The following is a 23,322-nucleotide window of genomic DNA, read 5'->3' on the forward strand; positions in this document are numbered from 1 at the left end:
ACGTCCTGACCCACCAATTCCTTCCCTCCCAGGAACCACCACCAAATCTCCAAGAATCTCCAAAGCTACAGCAGGCAACCCAGAAACTGGCAACCGTGGATTTTATCTAGGCAAAGTTCTGCCAGTGTGATGTTGTGGTTAAGAGTGGCTGACTCTAATCTGGAGAACTGGGTTTGAGTCCCATTCTTGCACATGAGCAGCAGACTCTTATCTGGTGAAATGGGTTTGATTCCCCGCTCCTCCACATGAAACCTGCTGGGTGACCTAGGGTCAGTCTTAGCCCCACCTATTTCACAAGGTGTCTGTTATGAGGAGGGGAAGGGAAGGAATTTGTAAGCCGCTTTGGGACACTTGAAAGGTAAAGAAGGGCAGGTCATAAAAACCAACTTTTTTCTGTGTCAGTATAAAGCATGCACAAAAGCAACCAAGCTTTCCCTTCCTCCAAATGCTTGCAAAGATGGAAAGCTGAGTCAACCTTGAGTCAGCTACTTGAAACCAACTTCTGTTAGGATCCCAGATCCTGAGCAGATCCTGTAGTACTGCAACTTACCATGCTGCTCCATGGGGCTCACTAATTAATATCTTGCCAAACTAACAGTGGTCGCCTGTGTTCATTCCCCCTCTACAACTTCCTCTGTTGCCCACCTCCAGACAACAGATGAAATGGCAGCTCTGGAGGGCCAACTCTGTGGGATCACAGCCCTGCCGAATACCCCCTTCCCCTTCCCAATACTCCCCTCCCTAGGTTCCACTGTCATTTGGCAACTCTAATAGAACTACCACCACCACCACCACCACCACCACCACCACCCCCAGGACAGGGCAGTTCAGACTGGTGCAATCACGATTTCCTGCACATCTTGTTACACATCTCTTGCATTCGGCTGTAAAGCCGCCCCTCCATTCACCCCTAATCGCACCTCCAACCTAGACATGTGAGAAGCAGTCATTCCTTCCATGGCTACTGCCATGTCACCAGATTCTACAGTTTACAATATTTCTGATGAACAGCTATGTTGGTCTGTAGCAGCAGTAGAGCAAGATTTGAGTCCAGGCGAGACCACTAAGATTCAGAGGACAAACTTTCCAGAGTCAAATCTCCTTTCGTCCTATACAAGTAGCATCAGAGGCTTCCACGGCCAGATTCAACTTGTTGTTGTGCGGTTTCTGGGCTGTGTGGCCGTGGTCTGGTGGATCTTGTTCCTAACATTTCGCCTGCATCTGTGGCTGGCATCTTCAGAGGTGTATCAGAGAGAGAAGTCTGTTACACACTGTAACAGTCTATGACACAGTGTGTAACAGAGTTCTCTCTGCAGGCGAAACGTTAGGAACAAGATTTACCAGACTACAGCCACACAGTCTGGAAAACTCACCACAACCGGATAGAAGTAGACTTGAAGGAGGAGTTGCCAGGTCATTCTTGGCCACCAGTGGGGTAGGGGGATGGGGTGGGGGTTTGCTAGATCTAGGTGGGGAAACTTCTGGAGATTCAGGGAGGGGAACATCATGAAGATGGGACACTAAGTGGACTATCATGCTATAGAGTCCACCTGCCAGTGAAGTATAATCCCATAGAGTCCACCTGCCAATTTTTTCCAGGAGTACTGATCTCTGTATTCTGGAGATGAGCAGTAATTCCAGGGGATCTCCAGGTCCCACCAGGAGGTTGGCATCCTTCTTTGGAGGCAGTTTGCACTGCAGTGCCAGCTGGCCTCAATCTAGTATTGCCTCCATGTTCCCACCATCCTACTGCTTGTAACTTGACCAATAAGTATATCTCTATTGGATGGACACCATGCACCTGATGAAGTGAGTTCTGACTTGCAAAAGCTCAAGTTAAAATACATTTTGTTGGTCTTCAATAGGCTGCCAGATTTCTATTGGATGCTCTGACAACAGACCCCCACCCCCCTCCACAATCGTAAGCAGAATTAAAACCTTCAAAACTCATAGACTTCCATGAACATAAGAACATAAGAACATAAGAACAAGCCAGCTGGATCAGACCAAAGTCCATCTAGTCCAGCTCTCTGCTACTCGCAGTGGCCCACCAGGTGCCTTTGGGAGCTCACATGTAGGATGTGGCCTTCTGCGGCTGTTGCTCCCGATCACCTGGTCTGCTAAGGCATTTGCAATCTCAGATCAAAGAGGATCAAGATTGGTAGCCATAAATCAACTTCTCCTCCATAAATCTGTCCAAGCCCCTTTTAAAGCTATCCAGGTTAGTGGCCATCACCACCTCCTGTGGCAGCATATTCCAAACACCAATCACACGTTGCATGAAGAAGTGTTTCCTTTTATTAGTCCTAATTCTTCCCCCCAGCATTTTCAATGAACTTGGAAGGGTGTGGCTCTCCATGGTTAGTTTACTGGTACTGACCTGGGCAGGGGAGGAACAGTGTCCCAGATGGGGGAGACAGATTCCTGGGTGAGGTCTCCCTCGGAAGAGCAGGTCAGAGGAAAAGGATGAGTGGAAACCAACCCTTGGGTGGACCTCTTTCCATCAATGGAAGCTATCTTCTGAAGATTCTCTCAGGACACAGCATTTCTTGCTCTGTTCCTTGTGTCTGCCTCTTAGAGATGAGCTCACAGAAGGTGTCAAAATGCCCACATGGTCCACACCCATTTATCAGCTTTTTGGGCAGAAGGGGGAATTTGAGCACTGTTGCTCTACACACTGGCTCACATTTTGATAACACTACTGTTTGCGTTACACAGCCCTTCCTGTGAGCCATGTTCCGTGCTCTTTTGCTGATTGTGTATCAGATGTTGAGACCACAGCACGCTTGCTAGCCCAGATCAGCACCGGGAGTGGGTGGACTCAGCTGGTGAGCCTGCAGCAGCTAGGAAGTGGGGTGGAGTGGTTCCCTGGACTGGCAAGCTCGGTGCGAACCCCCGAGGCTGCATTGGGAGCGGGGACAGGGATTGCCTCAGTTGCCTTGCAGGCCTGATCAGCCCTCTCAAGGGGACAGATGCGGCCCCCAGGTTGCATGTTTGACACCCCACCCTAAGGGATGGAGTCTGGGGTTTTCCGAGGCATTAATCTGTGACCACAGAGATCAGTTCCCCTGAAAAATGGCAGCTTAGGAAGGCAGACTTTATGGCATCACATGGCCTTATGAGTTGAGCAGCCTTCTCAAGGCAGCAGGGTGTAGTGGTTTAAAGTGGTGGACTCCAATCTGGTGAACCAGGTTTGATTCCCTATTCCTCCACATGAGTGGTGAACTCTTCCCTGGTGAACTGGATTTGTTTCCTCGCTCCTACACATGACGCCTGCTTTGTGACTTTGGGCCAATCACAGTTTTCTCCGAACTCTCTCAGCCCCACCTGCTTCACAAGGTTTCTGTTGTGGGAAGAGGAAGGGAAGTAGTTTGTAAGCCACCTTGAAGTTCCTTGCAGGAGAGAAAGGCAGGGTGTGAATCGAAACTTCCCCTTCTTCTCTTCTTCCTTTTCCTCTTCCTCCGCCTCCTGTTCTTCTTCTTCCTCTTCCTCCTCCTCCTCCTCTTCAGCTTCCTGTTCATTTTCCTCTTCTTCTTCTGCTACTCTTCCTACGTTTTGCCCCAAATTCTCCATGAATTTACCTACACGGAGTTGGTAACCCCCACTGGCCTGCGCAGAATGGGCCTGAATGTTCATAAACATTCCGTAACAGCTCGATAGCGTTGCTATCTGATTTTGGAAAGTAAACGAGCAGGGCTCTAATCTTATGACTCACTCATCTTTCTGCAACCCCCACTAGGAGTCCAAAAAGATTATCTGAAACTGATTTTCTTTTGTTTAGAAGAGTTGTTGCTTTTTTATTTTGGCTTTCATGATACCGTTAAACTTCTAGCAATAGTCCTTAGGCGCTAAGACCTTGCGAACCCTGCTGTTCTCCTTCTAGACATCAGTCAAGCAGCTTCCAGTAGGAGTTCAGCTGTGATGATTTTGCAAAATATTGTCAGGGCAAAGTCGCTCCGATTCATGTGGAGTTGGACTCCACGGTTTTGAACAATCCTGGGGTGATCTACACAGAACCATCTGGTCAGGCTGCATGGGATCAATTTCAATTATTGCAGCCCAAGGACGTGGGGAAGTAGCTTGCAGGGTTGCAGCTGACCACCGGTTCCTTGGATCCTGGCCCATCATAGCAAATTAAATCTAGTTGTGGAGGATTGTCTGGGAGGGTGGGGTTGAGGTGATCAATGCCTTCTTGGGAAGTGGAGAGGTGCCTCGTGCCTTGAAGTAGTCAGTGGTACATCCCCTCCTGATGAGGTCATCTTGGGTCCCAGAGGTTCTCAACAACTGTCTCAAGGTGGGCAATATCCCCGTTTTCAGGAATATCCTGGAGCGGGTCATGGCAACGCAGTAGCAGGCACACTTGGAGGAAACTGATTTGCTAGATCCATGTCAGGCATGGGTTCAGAACAAAGACAGCCTTGGTTGCCCTGATGGATGACTGTTGTTGGAAAAGGGACAGTACCCAGTTGGTACTTCTAGCTCTTTCAGCGGCCTTTGATACTGTCAACAACTGTATCCTTCTGGAGTGGCTGCAGGAGTTCAGACTGGGGTCTACTATTGTGCAGTGGTTCTCATCCTACCACACTGGCAGGCTCCAGAAAGTAGAGATTCACAGCACATGTGAATTTTTCTCCTTTGCATTGGGTGTATATTCCCTTGGGTTTGATTCTCAGTTTTGCACACATTTTGCCCTCTTTGGAAGTCAACCTGCCTTCAGATCTGAGATAATAGCCAGTTTCCAAAAGCTCTGAGAGTAAGACTTTCTCTCTTCCTTTGCAGGGAAAGCAAAGGAGGCCCCTGTGCATTAGGCTTGCTTTAGATATTCTCAGACTTCCCTGGCAACCCTGCCCATACAACAGCAGTTTTACCTACCTTTTGGCCCACCATTTCAAAACTATCAGAAGCATGTAAAAAAAGTAATGCTGAAGGTCTATTGCTAGAGCAATAGCCCTTGTAAATTTGACATAGTCTAGCAAAGTAACACTTGAAAAAAGACAGCTTTAAAAAACCGCAATAGGCAACCTTTCTGAATGGAGGTTACATGGAAAGAACTAGGAAGCAGCAGGCAAGCAAAACGGTGATTAAGATCAGCTAGGGACACTTCACAGGGGAAGAATCCACGTGTGTATAAAGAAACACCTACTATGAATCAAAAAGCCACTATGAAGCAAACTACTTGAACTCATAAGTAGTGCGTGCATAAATGGTCATCAATTCCCTTTTGTGGGGTGCCCCATTTTGACCAGAATCATGTCAGTTTCTGCCCCATGCGCCATTTTCCTGGCCAGAAATAATCCCAGGGAGCATCATTTGGCCTATTGGATAAAACCAGATGTTCACTTGGATATATAAGACTTTCCCCAACTTGGATATAAGGGAGTTTCCCCAACGAGACTATTTCTGTTCAGGAAAACAGTGTATGGGAAAGGCTGAAACCTATTCACTACACACAGTGTGGTCATGATCCAAGTGGGGCACAGCATCCCTGGGAACTGGGAAGCACCAATACCTCCTGTTGCACTGTTATACACAGGGTGCAAGACCCAGACTCGACCTGTATGGCCCATAATGTGTAAATCAGCAGTAACTAAGCTTGCTGGCCAAGCTTACAAGCTCAATGACCATGTCAAACCAAATCTATATTCAGATCAGGGAATGTAAGAAAAGCATGCAATTTGCTGGCTTTTTCAAAAGTGATTGCCAATAGGTATGTAGAAAAAAGGGTTCACAATGTATTTACTTATTTATTTATTTATTCATAGTCCACCTATCTCACTGAGATTCAAGGAGGATTACACAGTGTAAGTGGATGCAACTGATAGAATGAGACATCTAATGAGCAATGTAATAGGACTAGGATTAGACAAATGTGAAATAAATCATAAATGTTTGACAGGATAAGTTTAAGATATTTAGGCAACTGCAAACTGAATAAAAAGGGAAACACTAGTCAGATGAATATATATATCAGACAGAACCAAATACCTTGATACAAAATAATATTTGTCTGCAGAGACACATCTTGGACCTGTGCCTTGCTCATACTAGAGCAAGAGACAAATGCTGAGTGATCCGTTTTTGTAAAATTTAGAAGTTGGTTTTCAAGCTGCCCTTTCTAGTTTACAGCATCATGGGGCAAAAGAAAGTGAGATGTCCAACTCTGTGGTGAACGGATGGGGTGGGGAGGGGGTGGACAATCAATTAAGACTGCCAGGCTGAGCTGGGCAACCAGAGGGAGGACTAGGAGGCAGGGACATGGGATTGTCCTTAGAAGTTGCAATGAGTAGCTCTAGGAATCACATGAAACTCTATGGGGTCTGTCAATTTCTAGAGCTATTCTGTCACTTCCAGGTTGAACCCAGAAGTGAGGGACCAACACATAGGCCAACAGGGATTTTTCTCTTTATTGTTCTCTTGCTGCCACTCGAAGCATTTGCAGGCAATCAAGAAGGTCAGCAGGAAGCCTTCCACCATAATAACCCTTCGGTAAGTACACAGCCGGTTCTTTGCAGAATGATGAACGAATGCATTGAATGGCTGTGAAGACAGGGGCTTCTGGAAGCAAAGGGCAACAGTGTTCATACATAAAAGTCAGGAGTCCAGCAGCTCCCACTCCGAGGATCTGAGAGTCTTTGTTTGAGTCGTGACTCTTGGCTGGCAGCGTCCCTCGGCAGAAAGGCCTTCCTGCCAAACACCTGAGAGAGGATGGAGCTTTTGAGTTTTTTCTTGAAATCGTGCACCATGAAGACATAAAGGATGGGGTTGAGGCAGCTGTTGATGAGGGTCAGACTGTATGCTAGAGTATTACCGATAATGAGTGGCAGATGCAGGCTGTGATCCTCGTAACCTTGAATATTCAAGAAAGAGAAAACATGAAAGGGGAACCAGCAGATGAAAAAGGCCAGGATCACTGCCATGATGACCTTGAAGGGCTTGCTGGAGGAGGCCAAGCGGTCCCTCCTCAGCCTCAAAACAATGGCCCCATAGCAAAAAATAATGACTGGAAAAGGGATCACAAAGGTGAAGATGAAGCGGCTGATAACCATAACACAGTGGATGACTTTTGCCTGCTCAACATTGTCGCTGTATTTATCGTAGCAGTAAATCTCGTCACCATTTTTCACGGTCTTTCTGAAATGGATATATGGTGAACTCAACACCATGGCCCAGATCCAAACCCCCAAAGCCACAAAGCAGGCCAGACGGGGTCTCCGGTGATTTCTTGTCCACACAGGGCATATCACAGAAATACAGCGGTCTATGCTGATGACCATGAGGAAGTGGATGCTGGCGTAGAGGTTGACAAAGGTCAATGTGTGGTTGAACTTGCACATGGCCTCCCCCAAGGACCAGTGAAAGCCCTGGGCCAAGTAGACAATGTTAATAACCCGGCAGGAGGAAGAGGGGTGCAAAGGTGAGAGTTCGTGATGGCCAAGTTGAGGGAACCAGATGGTGTTTGGACCGTCTTCTTCATATGGGAAGCCGGGTGATGAGGAAATGACCAGCCCATTCCCACTGACAAGCCCAGCAGGAAGACAACACCACAGACTGACCATGAAGGCGATTGTCCAGCCTTTTTGTACAAAGGATTTCCATCTCCGAGTTCCACATTTGTGGCGGCACAGTTCTTCCATTGGGCAGTTCCATTGTTGATCCAGCTGAGTTGTGTCCTCCATTCCTTTGGAGGGGAGACTCTCTCCTTCACTCGTGTCTTCTGTCTTCTCACTGCATTTAGAAAAGAACTTGGAGAACTGCCTTTGTAAGGAAATCAGACCACTGTCCAGCATGGTGATGTGTGATTTAAGAGCAGAGTGGACACTAATCTATGGAAAGATGGTTTGATTCTCCTACCTCTTCCGACATGGTTGGTGGACTCTAAATCTGGATGTACAGGGATCTCTTCCCCTTACACTATTTTTTCCACCTCCTGAGGTAGGGTGTGTGTGGGAAATTCTCTACGTTCAGCTAGAAACTTGGCAAGCTTCCTAAAACTGCGGTTGCTCTCCAGTCACAGGCCTGGTTACATAATATTACTTATAATAGGTTTTACTATCAATGAATTTATATATTTTTTTCTGTTTAATATACAAATGAGATTCTTATAATCAATCATTTCTTATTCAAGAAGAATTACCTGTATGAATTACATAATGTTTTGCAGTCTCTTATTTCAGTTACAAGATATCTTTTTTTTCCAAATAAAATTGATTTCCAACCAAAGATCACTGACATATACATCAAGTAATTTGTAAGCCGCTTTGAGTCACTTGAAGAAAGGTAAAGAAGGGGCAGGTTATGAAACCAAGTCTTCCCTCTGTCTCTGCTTATAAAGGCATGGACATCAAAGGCAACCCAGCTTGCTCCCTTCCTCCAAAATGCTTGCAAAGATGGGAGAAGCTGAGTCAACCTTGAGGTCACAGTGTGTAACAGACTTCTCTCTCTGTGATCCACCTCTCAAGATGCCAGCCACAGATGCAGGGCAGGAGCAGCAACGTAAGGGAACAACCGATCCTACCAGACCACGACCCACAGCCCAGAAAACCCACAACAACCAGATCCAAGTAGATTTGAAGGTGGAGTTGCCAGAGTCCAATCTTGGCCACCAGTGGGAGTAGGGGGGATAGGGAGGGTTCCCCTGGAGGAAAAGTGTCTATGTTTGTAGAACAGCATTCTGACCCCCTCGGGGGAGAGCAGTATACATGCCTAATGAATGAATGAATGAATGAATGAATGAATGAATGAATGAATGAATGAATGAATGAATGAATGAATGAATGAGAGAGAGAGAGAGAGGGGGGGGGGAGAGAGAGAGATCTAAGTGGGCAAACTTCTGGGGCTTCAGGGAGGGGATAATCAGGAAGATGGGACCTTCAGAGGACTATAATGCCTTCAGAGGACTATAATGCAAATTTTTCCAGGTGAACTGATCTCTGTATTCTGGAGATGAGCTGTAATTCCAGGGGATCCCCAGATCCCACCCAGAGGCTGGTATCCCACTTTGGAGGCAGTTGGCCCTGCAATACCAGCTGGCCTCAAGTGTGTATTGTCTCTCTGTTCCCACCATCCTATTGCTTGTTACTCGGCAAATAAATATATCTCTAACGTATGGACACCATGCGCTGATGAAGTGACGTCTGACCTGCAGAAGCTCAAGCTAAAAAGATGCCTGTTGCTGCTCGGGGTGGGGAAAAGCGGGACCAGCGGATGCTGCCCCAGTAAGGGTGAGAGGGGAAGGGGAGCCATGCTAGAAATGGGCTAGCATCACCAGAAGAAAGGAGGGGCGACCCGAGACTTTAAAGGGGCTCACCCACCTTTGTCCAGGCCATGTTCTCGCTGGTTGACAATTTGCCCACCCACCTCTCCCTAATTTTCTATGTTAATGCATACTCATTTTGTCATAGCCTAGACGCTTGGCGGTTTGGCGCATGGGTATGGCTCTGGAAGGGCAAGGGGAAGGGAGCTAGGGAGCTACGTGTTCCCCTTGGGAATGGCAAAAGCAGCAAGAGGCGACTGCCCCTACTGAACCGGGCCAAAGGGGAACATCTCTGGCCAGGAGCGTCCGCCTGGCAGAGCCCCGCAGTAGAATGAAGCTCAGGACGGGGCACCCGCCCTGCTGAGCTGTAGCACATTACCTGTATGACCAGATCCAGACCCATGCTTAGCCTCACGCTTCTGCTCAATAAAATGGCTATGGCCAATTTATTACCCCAGCAATGTGTATTATTGTAGTGTGTATTATTGGTAAAGGGTCTCGCACAAAAGAGATCCACCCTCGGACAGCAATAAATTTTGTTGGTCTTCAAGATTTCTATCGGATGCTCTGACAACCATGCCCCTCTACAATCATAAGCAGAATTACAGCCTTCAAAACTCATGGACTTCCATGAACTTGGAAGGGTGTGGCTCTCCAGGGTTAGTTTACTGGTACTGACCTGAGCAGGGGTGGAACAGTGTCCCAGATGGGGGAAGACGGATTCCTGGGTGAGGTCTCCCTCGGAAGAGCAGGTCAGAGGAAATTGTTGAGTGAGAACAAACCCTTTGGGTGGACCTCTTTCCATCAATGAAAGCTATCTTCTGAAGATTGTCTTAGGACACAGCATTTCTTGTTCAGTTTCTTGCATCTGCCTCTTATAGATGAGCTCACAGAAGGTGTCGAAATGCCCACATGGTCCACACCCATTTATCTGCTTTGTGGGTAGAAGGGGGAACTTGAGCATAGCATCTCTGGGAACTGAGGACTAATAACTCATGTTGCCCTGGTATACACAGGGTGCAAGATCCAGACTCAACCTGTATGGTCCGTAATGTGTGAATTAGCAGTCACAAAGCTTGCTGGCCCAACCTACAAGCTCAACGACCATGTCAAACCAAATCTTTGTTTTTTTCAGATCAGGGAATGAAAGAAAATCATGGAGTTTGCTGGCTTTTTCAAAAGCGAAAATCAATAAGTATACAGAAAAAATTGTTCACAATTTATTTATATTATTCATAGTCCACCTTTCTCACTGAAAGCCTCTTTTACAAAATGACTTCAAAATGACTTCAAAATGTCCTAAATTCTTGCCTTGAGAATGGCTAAGCAAACTGCATTAATGTTGATAGGCACAGGGCAAGGCCCTGTCCTCAGAGCAAAGGCTCTGTCCGGTTACTAAAATAACCATCCCAAAAGCTTCTTCAGTGTTCAGAGATTTATTGTTTCAATTCTGCGCAGAAGAGCGCAGCGTTAGCAACAGGGAGGAGCTTCAAAGGGGCTGTTGCTTGTGTAACATAATTTATACCCTCTTACAAACATCCCTCCTTGTCTTCTAACCATTGGCTAAATTTGGAATACGTACACATTGCTATTTGAATCTTCACTCTTCTCCAAAGCCCACTTGCTTTCTACAAATGGGCGTGTATTCTCTATGTCATCTCAGCCCGTTCAGAGATCTCGGTTGCTATAGTACTTTGCCCTTATCTGTGTTTTTCTGTACGCTTTATCTTTCTGGTGAGAGGCCGTACCCAAATTCCACAGCATGTGTATCAGACTTTACTGAAAAGTGCAGAAATCCCCCCCTTCTTCTAAGCAAAGCCTCTCTACTAATAAAATTACAGTTCTTTGTTTAACTAACAGCATCTTACTGATCTTTTATAAATTACCTCTAATATACTTTATATGATTAAATATATGGCTTAAAACATTAGAAACTATATGTTCATATCAATGTGATACTGAATTATCCATTGTAAGTGTATGTGCATAATATTAAGAGTTAAATTCCTTTCTGTGGATAATAGCATAATATTTTGGTTTATCACAGTGCAGAGATTATGTACAACACTGAGCATTCAGCAGCATTCTTCTGAAAAAGTATATTTATGAAAACACTTTATCGGGAATGACATTATAGAATGCCTTTCCTCTGAATACTTCGGGTTCCAGAGAAGGAGTATAGTGTTACTCAAGTTCCCTATTATTGCAGCAAGGACTGTTTAGAATGTCTTTCCTCTGAAAACTTTGGATTCCAAAGAAGGAGTACAATATTACTCAAGTTCCCTATTATTGCAGCAAGGACTCTTACTAAGGGATTTTTAAAATTTTTACATGTGTTATATACAGTTGTATAGTGGAATGTTTTGTAACTTCACACTATCTTAGAAAATTGGGCACCTTTATTACCTTTTCCTTCACTGAGTAAACGATTTACCTTAACACAGGATTTTTTGTATGTGTGTCTGTGATTGTAGCAGTAGAACTGGCGGTGTTTTCATATTTATAATTTGCTACCTGTACATTAGTCCTATTCATAGTAGTTACAGACCACTAAAGAATCCCAGGGTCACTATGCAGCAGAAGGCAATGACAAACAACTTCTGTTAGTCTCGTGCCTTGAAAATCCTATGGGCTTGCCGTAAGTCAGCTATGACTTGATGGCACTTTTCACAAACATAATGTATCTGATTCATTCACAAAAGATACAGCAGGTGTAATCAGCACTGAAATGTGAATGCATATCCAGATGTACATAAACTGAGCACCAACAGCTTTGTGAAACAGGTACCCACATAGAGGCCAACAGTGATTTTTCTCTTTATTGTTCTCCTGCTATCACTCAAAGCATTGGCAGGCAACAAAGAAGGTCAGTAGGAAGCCTTCCACCTAATAACCCTACAGTCAGTACAAAGCCAGTTCTTTGCAGAATTATGAATGAATACATTGAATGGCTGGGAAGGTGGGGGATTTTGGAAGCAAAGGGCAGCAGTGTTCATAAGTTCATCAGTCAAAAGGCAGCATAAGTTCCTGAGTCCATCTTCACTGAGGTTCTGGTCTTTGTTTGAGTCGTACTCTGGCTGACGTCCTTGGCAAAGGCATTCTCAAATACCGAGAGGATGAAGTGTTTGAACCTTTCCTTGAAACCATGCCCCATTAAGAGATACAGGATGGGGTTGAGGCAGCTGATGATGAAGGACACCAGAGGATGATGATGATGAAGGACACCAGAGGATCACTGATAATGAATGTAGTGAAACGGGCTTGCTTTGCCTGGCAGACATTATCCCACACCCTGCACACCCCCAGGAGTTACCAACTTTTCCTTGAAGGGCTAGCTTTCTCTCTGGGTATGCTTCCACCACCTGATCATTTGAGGACTGCCTGCTGGGGAAGATCAGGATTTCCCAGCTTCCTTTTCCAACTGCAAGGCCTCTGCTTCAGTTTCCCCTTTGGTTCCCCTCTCCTGGGTTCCACAGGCTAGATTGGAGGTCTTGGAGGAAAAACTGCTCAGCCTTCCTCTATCTCCTATTTAGATAGCATGTCCAAGACAGTGGGACATACATGGTACAGAGAACTGTCCTCCACATCTGAGGTTTATTTATTAAAAAGAAAATGATTACCAGTATGTTTTAGCACAGCACAAGATGGAGCAAGGGTTTAAAGGAGATAAAACGCAAATCCCCTTCCCCTATCACTTATACATACCCTAGCTAGTAGATGGTGGAAAGCAGGGTAGGTCCTTAAAGCTTAAAAAGTTGTAGTTCTCCAAGAGCTCACATTACCTGATGGGGCACATGGTCCAGGAAATGGCTGCTGCCTTCCACAGCTCAGGCATGAGGTCTGCCCTCCAGCTTGAGGAAAAAGAAAAAAAGACCTCCACCCCTTCACTCCCAGCAATTTATCAGATCTCAGACCCCACCCTCCTTTGACTAGGTCAGGCTGGGTCAAGATATCATTTCCCCCTAGGTCAGGTAGCATTTCCTGATGTTTCTCTGGAATTTCCAAGTCCCCCAAGTCCATGATACCTGATGGGAGGAGGGGAGGAAAGAAAAGGGAGAGGGGAGCCATTTCTCCACAATGAGTGACAAGTGCAGGCTGTGGTCCTCGTAAGCGTGAATCTTCAAGAAAGAGAAAACATTAATGGAGAATCAGCAGTTGAAAAAGGCCAGGATCACTGCCGTGATGACCTTGAAGGGCTTGCTGGATGAGGCCAAGCAGTTCCTCCTCAGCCTCAAAACAATGGCCCCATAGCAAACAATAATGACTTTATTCCTCCAGTGCTTGATTCAATATTACACAGGCATCTCCTTGCAGTTACATCTGACGCATCTCCTTGCAGTTTTAAACTTTAGGTTTTATGCTAGACATAAATTACTGATATCGAATCAACCACTAGAGCAGGGGTCTGCAACCTGCAGCTCTCCAGATGTTCATGGACTACAAATCCCATCAGCCCCTGCTGGCAGGGGCTGATGGGATTTGTAGTCCATAAACATCTGGAGAGCCGCAGGTTGCAGACCCCTGCACTAGAGGAATTAAACAAGTGCAAAACTAAACCTTCCACCGCCCCTCCCCCCATGATAAAATAGGATAATAGTGTGGTTGTACAAAGTTGAGAAGATGTCAGCGCTCCACCGCTTCCTCTGATGGGCGTTACTAAATTATGAGATCCCTCCTGTACCACATACACCCCTTAAGCCTGGTCCACAAGTTACACTGAGTACACATACATCCTATGAACAGTGTACACTTGATCGTTCTTTATAAGTTCAGCAAGTCATTCTCATGTTACAGCCAACACACCTGCAGCTGAACATGGGATACAAGCTGTACATTTATCCAGGGACTGGCCCAGTGGTGGGATTCAGCAGGTTCGCACCACTTTGGCAGAACCGGTTGTTAAAATGGTGCTTGTAAACAACTAGTTGTTAAATTATTTAAACCCCACCACTGGAACCGGTTGTTAAATTATTTTAATCCCACCACTGGCCCCTGGTTTCATTGATAAAGTGAATGCACTTCAGGCCTTTCTTACAAACTGGTGCATGCCACGTATGGGCAATGTGTATGGGTGTTCATTCTACCACATAAACAGGGCTCTAGTGATCAAGGGGGAAATATACACATAGAGTGTGGCAATGTCATTCTTTCAAACTGAACTTGCAGACTAATTGAGACTGACTTTTTTTGTCTGCATTTTTCTTCCCTGTTTCTCCTGCTGCTGTCAGCTTGAGCTCCAGCACCACAGTCATATCACTGATCCCCCCCCCTCAATAAAAGTCATATTGCTGACTCATTTGAAAGACCATTCATTATTACTGGATGCAGTAGAATCCATTGTTATGGACTTCCCAATACCCCCAGCAACACAAAGTTTCACGGACAACAATGCCAGATTTCTTTCCCCATTGGTTGAGACAGCCCTGGAGGTTTCTGGCACTGTTGTAATATTTTATTCAGTTAGGGTTGGTTGAGACAGCCCTGGAGGTTTCTGGCACTGTTGTAATATTTTATTCAGTTAGGGTTGGTTGAGACAGCCCTGGAGGTTTCTGGCACTGTTGTAATATTTTATTCAGTCCATCAGATAAGAGTCCGTTGCCTGTGTGGAAAAGTGGGGAATCTAACCCGGTGCTTCAGATAAGAGTCCACAGCTCATAACCACCATACCATGCTGAATCATCAATGTACGGTCACTCTAGGCCAGTGTTGGTGAACCTTTTTGAGACCGAGTGCCCAAATTGCAACCCAAACCCCACTTATTTATCGCAAAGTGCCAACCCGGCAATTTAACCTGAATGCTGAGGTTTAGGTTTAAAAAAACGGTTGGCTCCCTCTTCCTCCAGCCCACCCGCTCGAGCAGGGGCCAGCCTGCTCTAGTCTCCAGCAAGTCCCGCGCACCTCTCTAGCATCTCTGCACCCTCCCCCCCTTGGGCAGCAGCCACCCAGAGCACAGGCAACAGGCCCGTCAGCCGAGTCCTTCCTGCTCATCGCGGTGCGCGCACGTCGTGCTCAGTGTCCCAGGCCAGCCTAGATGTGTGTGTGTTTGGGGGGGGGGTGATTTTCCGCCCCCCCCACATGATGAACTCTGTGTGCGAGTGGCCACAGAGAGGGCTCCAAGTGCCACCTCTGGCACCCGTGCCATAGGTTCGCCATCACTGCTCTAGGCCCCCATTTTTCCTAGACGCTGTGGTATACCATAACTTTGGAGAATGGAATATGATATAAAAAAGTGTCTGCCTTTCAAAGCGGTCACTTCTTTCTGGAGATCTGATGTCTGTAGTTTGTAGATAATTGTAATTCCAAGAAAGGCCCTATGTTCAACTTGGCAACTAATGTCAGCTATACCCCAAGTCTATGTTTATCTGCTATTTTTTCCTCCTATCAAAACTGTGAAACAGCAGAAACTCAGCCCCTGCACTGACCTCTGCATATCTACACTGGGAAATGCTTCAGCGAAATTTGCTGTGTGCAGCTGTTGAAAGGCACAGAACTCCCTTTGGGGCAGAGGCATGTGAGGGGAAAATGGACAGCCGTTCTCCGGGCGTCCCGCATTAAGCATGGGGGTGGTGCTCAGGGGCGGGGCTCTTCCCCTGAGCCACACCCCTAGGCCTCGCCCACCCCTTCCCCCCCTGCCTCCAGGCTCCGAGTGCAGCCAGCAGTCCCTTCTGCCCTCCCCTCTGGGGAGAACAGAATCAACTGGAAGGCTCCGTCCTTTGCTTTTACAAGCTTGGGGGTGAGGCCACATCCCAGAGGGGTGGAGCCCTGCCCCCGTGCATATAAAAGCAAAGGAGCGAAGGACGGAGCCTTCCAGTTGCTTTGGCTGCAACTGAGGTTTTAGGTTGTTGAAAAAGAGGACGTGGCATCATACGTGGCAAGTTCATCAGCAACGCCTGATTTCCCCAGAGGAAGAAAAATGTGGAAATGATAGGCCTGGCCTAGTGGCCCTTTGGCCTCAGTAATCAACCAATCAGTCAATCAATCAATTGGTGCCTTAGTAATCAACCAGTCAGTCAATCAATCAATCAACCTTTATTAAAGTCACAGACCAGCATAAGGTGAATAAAATAAAACTAAAAGTATAAGGTACGTTAAAACAATAAATATATATCTTAAGAAAGAAATCAAAATGACTGGTAAAAGGAAATCGGTAAGACAAAAAAGGTATGGGAACATAAAGGAAAGGAAAAAAGCATAAATATTGAAAGGGAACAAAAGCTTCAAAAGCCATAAAAGAACAATAAAAAGAGGGACTGACATAGAGGAGTAGTGTCCTAGTCACAGGGTAGGGAAATACCTGGAGATTTTGGGGGTGGAGCCTGAGGAGGGTGGGGTTTGGGAAGGGGAGGGACTTTAAAAGAGTATAATACCATAGAGTTTACATTCCAAAGTGGCTGTTTTCTCCAGGTGAACCGATCTCTGCTGTCCGGAGTTCTGTTGTAATAGTAGAAGAGCTCCACCTGGAGGCTGGCAACCATATATATACTATAGAGTCTGCCCACAGAAGCAACCAGTTTTTCCAGGGGAAGTGATCTCAATAGCTGGAGATCGGTTGTCATCCCATGAGAACTGCCTCAGACACTTGATTTCTTGGCCACTTAGGCAGCGCTCAAACTTTCAAGCTTTATTGTCTTTTAACTGCACTCAGCTTATCTTGCCCCTGCCTTTGATAGCTTCCTTGCCTTGTCTGTATTGTCTTTCTGCCACTGGAAAATGTGAATCTTCATCTCTCTCTTCTTTTTTTATCATTATCACATGCTGTCTTTGAATGAAAGCAAAAGTCTAGTGGGGGAAAAAGCCCCCCAGTGAAATTTAGGGATACCGCATGTGGATTTGTGACACGCCCAGGAACTACTTCAAGGATTTTTTTTTTAACTACAGGCAAACTAGGAAGCAAACTAAACCCCAAATTTAATGATGCTAGCAAATGCTTGGGGGTTGTCAATTCTGGCTTGGGAAATTTCCTGTAGATTTTCATGTGTTCAGCCCTGCCTGGGACAGATGCTCCCTGTTGGTTTGCCTGCCTGCCAGCCAAGCAGAAGTCTACCTGGTGAGCTGCCACCTGCTGCCCATGGGAAGGAGTGAGAGTCCTTCCCCACCCACCCCATTGGAAACACCTACAGGGGGTGGGGTCTGGCAGCTACAACAGGAGTTCCACCAGCAGCCCAAGGCAGTTGACTTGGGCAGTGGCCGAAGGGCACCACCTGTTGTCTTACAGCAACGGAGGCAGCATGTCTTTTCAGCCAGTGAGAGATGCAAGGGAGCAACTCTGCCGTCCTGTTTTCTCCCCAGCCCTTTTATTGACAGTTACAGGTGGAAAAACAAACAGGGCATGCAGGCACAATGGACAGGGCAAAGAGCACGGGTTAGAGTAGAGAATTAAGTATTTGCACGTACACATTGGAGCCAGGAGGTCTTGCAACCTCAGCAGTTTCTCCGAAACTACACTTTGGAAGGAGAGGTCAGTCGGGGGAATGTGAGAGACCCTTTTCTGGCGGTGTGCCGCCGTACTCGAGCGTTTCCCAGGCACTCAGGCCCTCCAACAACCACCCATTCAGGGACTGTTTGGGGAGGGCTGATGGAGCAGACTTTATGCTAGTTCACTGTATTTTAGTTTTTGTAGTTGTAGGAATTGTGATTTGGGGGTTAACGGGTATAATTGGTTATTGTTTATAGTATATCATTGTGATGCATTATTATTCTGTTGATATTGTTGTATTTTATTTATTTATTTATTTATTTATTTATTTATTTATTTATTTATTTATTTATTTATTTTTGAGTCTTTTATACCGCCCTACCCCCGAAGGGCTCTGGGCGGTGAACAACAGATTAAAACAGATACAATTAAAATCATTTACAAAGAACAATCAGCATAAAAACAATCAGCATATAAAACAGCGTATTGTATTATGATTTATTGTATTGTATTGTATTATGTTGTATTATGATTTATTGTTGTTGCTGTTTATGCTTTATTGCTATGCGTTATTGTTTGTTCACTACTGTTGTTTGCCACCCTGAGCCCTCCGGGGGAGGGCGGGATATAAATTAAATGTGAAATGAAATGAGATGAAATGTGGTGCCTCAGGGGAGCAGAGGTTGGGGAGAGGGCTCAAAGGGTATCTGGTGCCCTAGAATCCACACTCTTATGCTGCCGTTTCCTCCAGTGGAAGCTGATCTTTGGAGCCTGGAGATGAGGTGAAAATTCCAGTAGATCATCAGGCAGTGGTGGGATTCAGCAGGTTCACACAACTTCGGCAGAACCGGTTGTTATTTGTATCTCACCACCGGAACCGGCTGTTAACTTATTTGTATCCCACCACTGCCTCCAGGTCCAAACTGGAGGTTGGCAACCTTAGCTGCAAGGCTTGTACGCAGCTGGCAGTGGTGAAAATAAAAGCGATGTGGCGACAGGGTGTTAGTCACATTACTCTTCGCTTCCAACATGCCTTGGACAGCACAAACAAGCAAACCCACAGACTCCATCTGGCATGCATGCAAAGCCTTTATTAGCATACAAAAACCACAGACGCTATCCCTTAGGGCGGTGTGTCAAACATGCGACCCGGGAGCCACATGTGGCCCCTTGAGAGGGCATATCAGGCCTGCAAGCCAACTGAGGCAATCCCTGACTCCACTCCCAATTTGGCCTGGTGAGCCCATCCCTCACTTGCCAGTCCAGGCACTCACCCACTACATTCCTGATCTGGCAAAGCAAACCCACTGCAGGACTGCCTATCTGGGAATCCCCCATCTTCCCCACACTGTGGACTTGCCAGTCCAGGCAACCACTCTCACCTCACTTCTTGTCTGCACCGGTGAGCCTCCCTCCCCAGGTCAGTGTGGGCTGGTGAGCCTGCTGCATGCTCACCGGCTGAGTCAACTGACTCCTGGTGCTGATCTGGACTATCAGGCCTGCTGTGGTGTCAACATTTGATACACACAGAGGTGGGATCCAGCAGGTTCTCACAGGTTCCCGAGAATAGGTTACTAATTATTTGTGTGTGCCGAGAGGGGGTTACTAATTGGTGATTTTGCCACGTGATTTTTGCCTTAGTTACGCCCCTCCTCTCAGCAGTAGCGCACAGAACTTGAAGAAGAAGAAGAAGAAGAAGAAGAAGAAGAAGAAGAAGAAGAAGAAGAAGAAGAAGAAGAAGAAGAAGAAGAAGAAGAAGAGGAGGAGGAGGAGGAGGAGGAGGAGTTTGGATTTATATCCCCCCTTTCTCTCCTACGGGAGACTCAAAGGAGCTTACAATCTCCTTGCCCTTCCCCCCTCACAACAAACACCCTGTGAGGTGGGTGGGGCTGAGAGAGCTCAGAAGAGCTGTGACTAGCCCAAGGTCACCCAGCTGGCGTGTGTGGGAGTGCACAGGCTAATCTGAATTCCCCAGATAAGCTCTTAACCTCCTACGCCACTGCACCTAGCAGGAGGTACACCGGCGTGCGTGGCAGCCTGCGCCTGCGTGCATTCGTTTTCCACCCAAGGACTGGCGCAGCGGCTGCGTCCTTGTCACAGCCCCACCCAGCAATGCCCCGCCCCCAGAATGCCCGGCCTCGCCCCTGTCATGCCCCGCCCAACCCCATTCGCGATATGCCACTGTTTGAATCCCACCACCATGGGAACCTGTTACTAAAATTTTTGGATCCCACCTCTGGATACACAATCAGCAAAAGAGCACTGGACATGGCTCGCAGGAAGGACTGTGTAACATAAGCACTAGTGGACCAAATGTGCTGCGTTAACAACATGTGTGCCAGTGTGTTGAGCAACAGCGCTCAAGTTCCCCCTTCTACCCACAAAGCTGGCAAATGGGTGTGGACCATCTGCACATTTCTACACCTTCTGTGAGCTCATTTATAAGAGGCAGACACAAGAAACGGAATAAGAAATGCCGTGTTCTAAGAGGATCTTCGAAAGAAAACTTTCATTGTGGATAAGCGGTCGACCAAAGGGTTTTGTTTTCACTCATCCATTTCCTCTGACCAGCTCTTCTGAGGGAGACCTCACCCAGGAATCTGTCTTCCCCATCTTGGACGCTGTTCCACCTCTGCCCAGGTCAGTGCCACTAAACTAACCATGTAGAACCACACCTTTCCAAGTTCATGGAAGTCCAGGAGTTTCAAAGGGTGTAACTATGCATTGCTTACAATTGCAGGTGATGGGAGTGGGCAGGCGGGTCAGTAGACACAGAATCCAATAGGTGTCTGGCAGCGTCTTGAAGACCAACAAAATTGATTTTAGCTTGAGCTTTTGCAAGTCAGCACTCACTTCATCAGGTGCATGGTGTCCATCCATTAGAGATATATTTATGCTCCAAGTTACAAGCAACAGGATGGTGGGAACGGGGAGGCAATACAAACTTGAGGCCAGCTGGGATTGTAGGGCAAACTGCCTCCAAATAGGGATGCCAGCCTCCAGGTGGGACCTGGGGATGCCCCAGAATTACAGCTCATCTCCAGAATACAGAGATCAGTTCCCCTGGGGAAAAAAATTGGCAGGTGGACTCTATGGCATTATACTCCTCTGAGGTCCTCAACGTCCAGATGTTTCCCTCTCCAAATCCAGAGGTTTCCCCCTCTAAATCTAGCAGCCCTACCTATTCCCCTACTGCTCTGATGGCCAAGAATGGTAACTCCCCCTTCAAATCTACTTGCATCTGACAAAAGGAGATTCGACTCTGTAAAAGTTTATCCTCTGTAAATCTTGTTGGTCTCGCCTGGACTCAAATCTTGCTTTACTGCTGCTGCAGACCAACATAGCTGTTTGCGGGAAACAATGTAAACTGTGGAACCTGGCGAAATGGTAGTAGCCATGTAAGGAATCAGCACTTCTCACTTGCCTAGGTTGGAGGTGCATTTATGGGTGAATGCGGGGACGGCTTTATATGCTGGGGGAGGTCATCAAAGGATACAATTTGGGATGTCACCAATATACTGATGGCACTCAGCTGTTCCTCTCATTCCTATCTACATCAGGCGAGGCTGCCAGTGCGCTGGACTACTGTCTGGTGGTTGTCATGGATTGGATAACTGAATCGTTGATAAGACCCAGGTGTTCTGGGTGCCAAGCTCCTGAGTCTGGGGAGCTGAGGGACACCCAGAGCTGAAAGTCTAGTTGTGGGATCTGGGAGTCATCCTGGATGGAGCGCTGTCTCTGGAAACCCTGGTGGCACTGGCAACAAGGAGGCCCCTCAGCATCTCCATGTGCCAGCTCCACTTTTTCCTGGACTGGGATGCCCTAGTAACTGTCAGATTGGATTATTGTAATGCACTATATGTGGGGCTGCCTTTAAAGACAGTCTGGAAGCTCGAGCAGGTGCAGAATACAGCAGTTCTGCCAACCAGTGCTTTGCACCTGGATCGCATCACCCTTATTCTGAGTCTGCACTGGCTTCTGAAGCACTACCTGGCTCAATTTAAAGTGGTGGTGTAAACCTATAAAGCTCCATACAGCCTTGGTCCTGGGCACCTGTGAGAGGTCGCCCATCCATATATTCCTGCCCAGGCACTCAGATCAGAGGGGGAGGACCTCTTGGCTGTTCTGCCTCCAACAGAGGGAATGGTGTGGGGTATCCAGGAGGGCCTTCTCCACAGTGACCCCTACACTGTGGAATACCCTTCCTCCAGAGTTTGCTGGTTACCTACTCCCTTGGTGTTTCAGTGCCTGGCAAAGACCAACCTCTTTGCTTGGTTATTTGGCTGATCCTCCCCATGCTGGGAGGCACCTCAGGATGCCCTTCTTTTTCATAGATGGGGTGGGATGGTTGTTGGAGATTTTAGATTTTTGTCTAGTTTTTAAGAATGGGGTTTTATTGTGATTTATTGTGTTTTTACTGTCATGATTTTAATGTTGCATGTTTTATTGTAACCTACCCCGACACTATTGTAATGAGAAGAGAAGATAATAATATAAATAAATAAATAAATAACTGAGGCTGCCTGTTTCCACCTTTCTCCATCTCAGTTGGGCCTGACTTTCTGATACCATCACAGGCCCTGCCACTCCTTCCCTTTCGTTCTGGCCTTTAGATTGGGCACCTGTTTTCATTAACTTTATTAAGCAACTTTTGTTGCTTAATTTTGTTGCTTAATTTTGTTGTTTAATTTATATTTGTGGTATGTAACTGCTGCCCAAGTTTTAATTGGTTAATGGGTTTAAGTTTTTATATTGTTTGATTTGCTGTCTTGAAGGACAGCCGGGTTGTGAGTCGAGCCCCGGAATCCAACGCAATCTAAGCTAACGAACGAATAACTAACTAACGAATCCAACGGTAATCCAACTAACGAATCCAACGAACTAATCCAATCTAACTAACGGTAACTAACGGTAACGGTAACGAACGGTAACCAACGGCCAACGAAAATCAGAAACCATACTGTAGCCCAATCCAGGAGTTAGTTCATAACCTACCCTCACCGAATAAAACTGGTGAGACTCAATATTTCCTTACATGTGTTCACTTTCTTCCTTTAAAAAAAAAAGTTAGAACCTCTTCCTTCTCTTTCTCTCATCACCTGCTTTCATGCTCCAGATGGTTATATCAATTATTTTCAGACTGTTTTCGCTAACCATGGTCCATTCTGAGCAGGGAGTTGAGGCATCGAGGGGAGGAACTCCACACAGTCTTTCCCGCCAAGATGTCCCCAGGACATCTTATTTCAGCTCCAGACATCTTTTTGTGACATTGCTAAAATGTGGACATTTTTTCCCTGAAGTCATCTGCAAGTTGTCTACTTCTTACTGTGCAGAGCTCAGGAACTGTGGGATCATCTTATTTTCCCCACCAAACCATTAAAGCTCTCTTGTCACTTTCCTCTGCTGCTTGCACCCAACGGCTTATGATGCTGCAGTGATTCTCCTCGATTGCAGCCATTTGCTGAGGGTTAACCCAGGATGTTTGCTCTGCAGGCTCTGCTGCCAGGCACCTTGATACAAAGGTCGAATCCCCACTACCATCTTAGCCAGGTTTCAGCACACAAACTAACCCGGTTTGAGGTCATTTGTGTTCTGAAACCTGGCTAAGATGGTAGTGGGGATTCGGCCAGGGAGGTTGTCCCTCAAACCTGGT

General features: G+C 46.6%; 1 protein-coding gene across 1 annotated transcript; it reads right to left on the minus strand.

Annotated features, from left to right (window-relative positions):
• Nucleotides 1-6,578: 6,578 nt before the first annotated feature.
• Nucleotides 6,579-7,787, minus strand: LOC125435480 (chemerin-like receptor 1). Its single transcript, XM_048501678.1, has one exon. It carries the CDS (start codon nucleotides 7,785-7,787, stop codon nucleotides 6,579-6,581), a length of 1,209 nt encoding a protein of 402 aa, XP_048357635.1.
• Nucleotides 7,788-23,322: the final 15,535 nt, after the last annotated feature.

Source organism: Sphaerodactylus townsendi, linkage group LG06 (genome assembly GCF_021028975.2).
Source record: "Sphaerodactylus townsendi isolate TG3544 linkage group LG06, MPM_Stown_v2.3, whole genome shotgun sequence".
Lineage (NCBI taxonomy): Eukaryota > Metazoa > Chordata > Lepidosauria > Squamata > Sphaerodactylidae > Sphaerodactylus > Sphaerodactylus townsendi.

What these genes read in the sequence shown, in the direction of transcription:
- LOC125435480 (XM_048501678.1), bottom strand. Translation starts at nt 7,787, where the DNA reads ATGCTGGACAGTGGTCTGATTTCCTTACAAAGGCAGTTCTCCAAGTTC.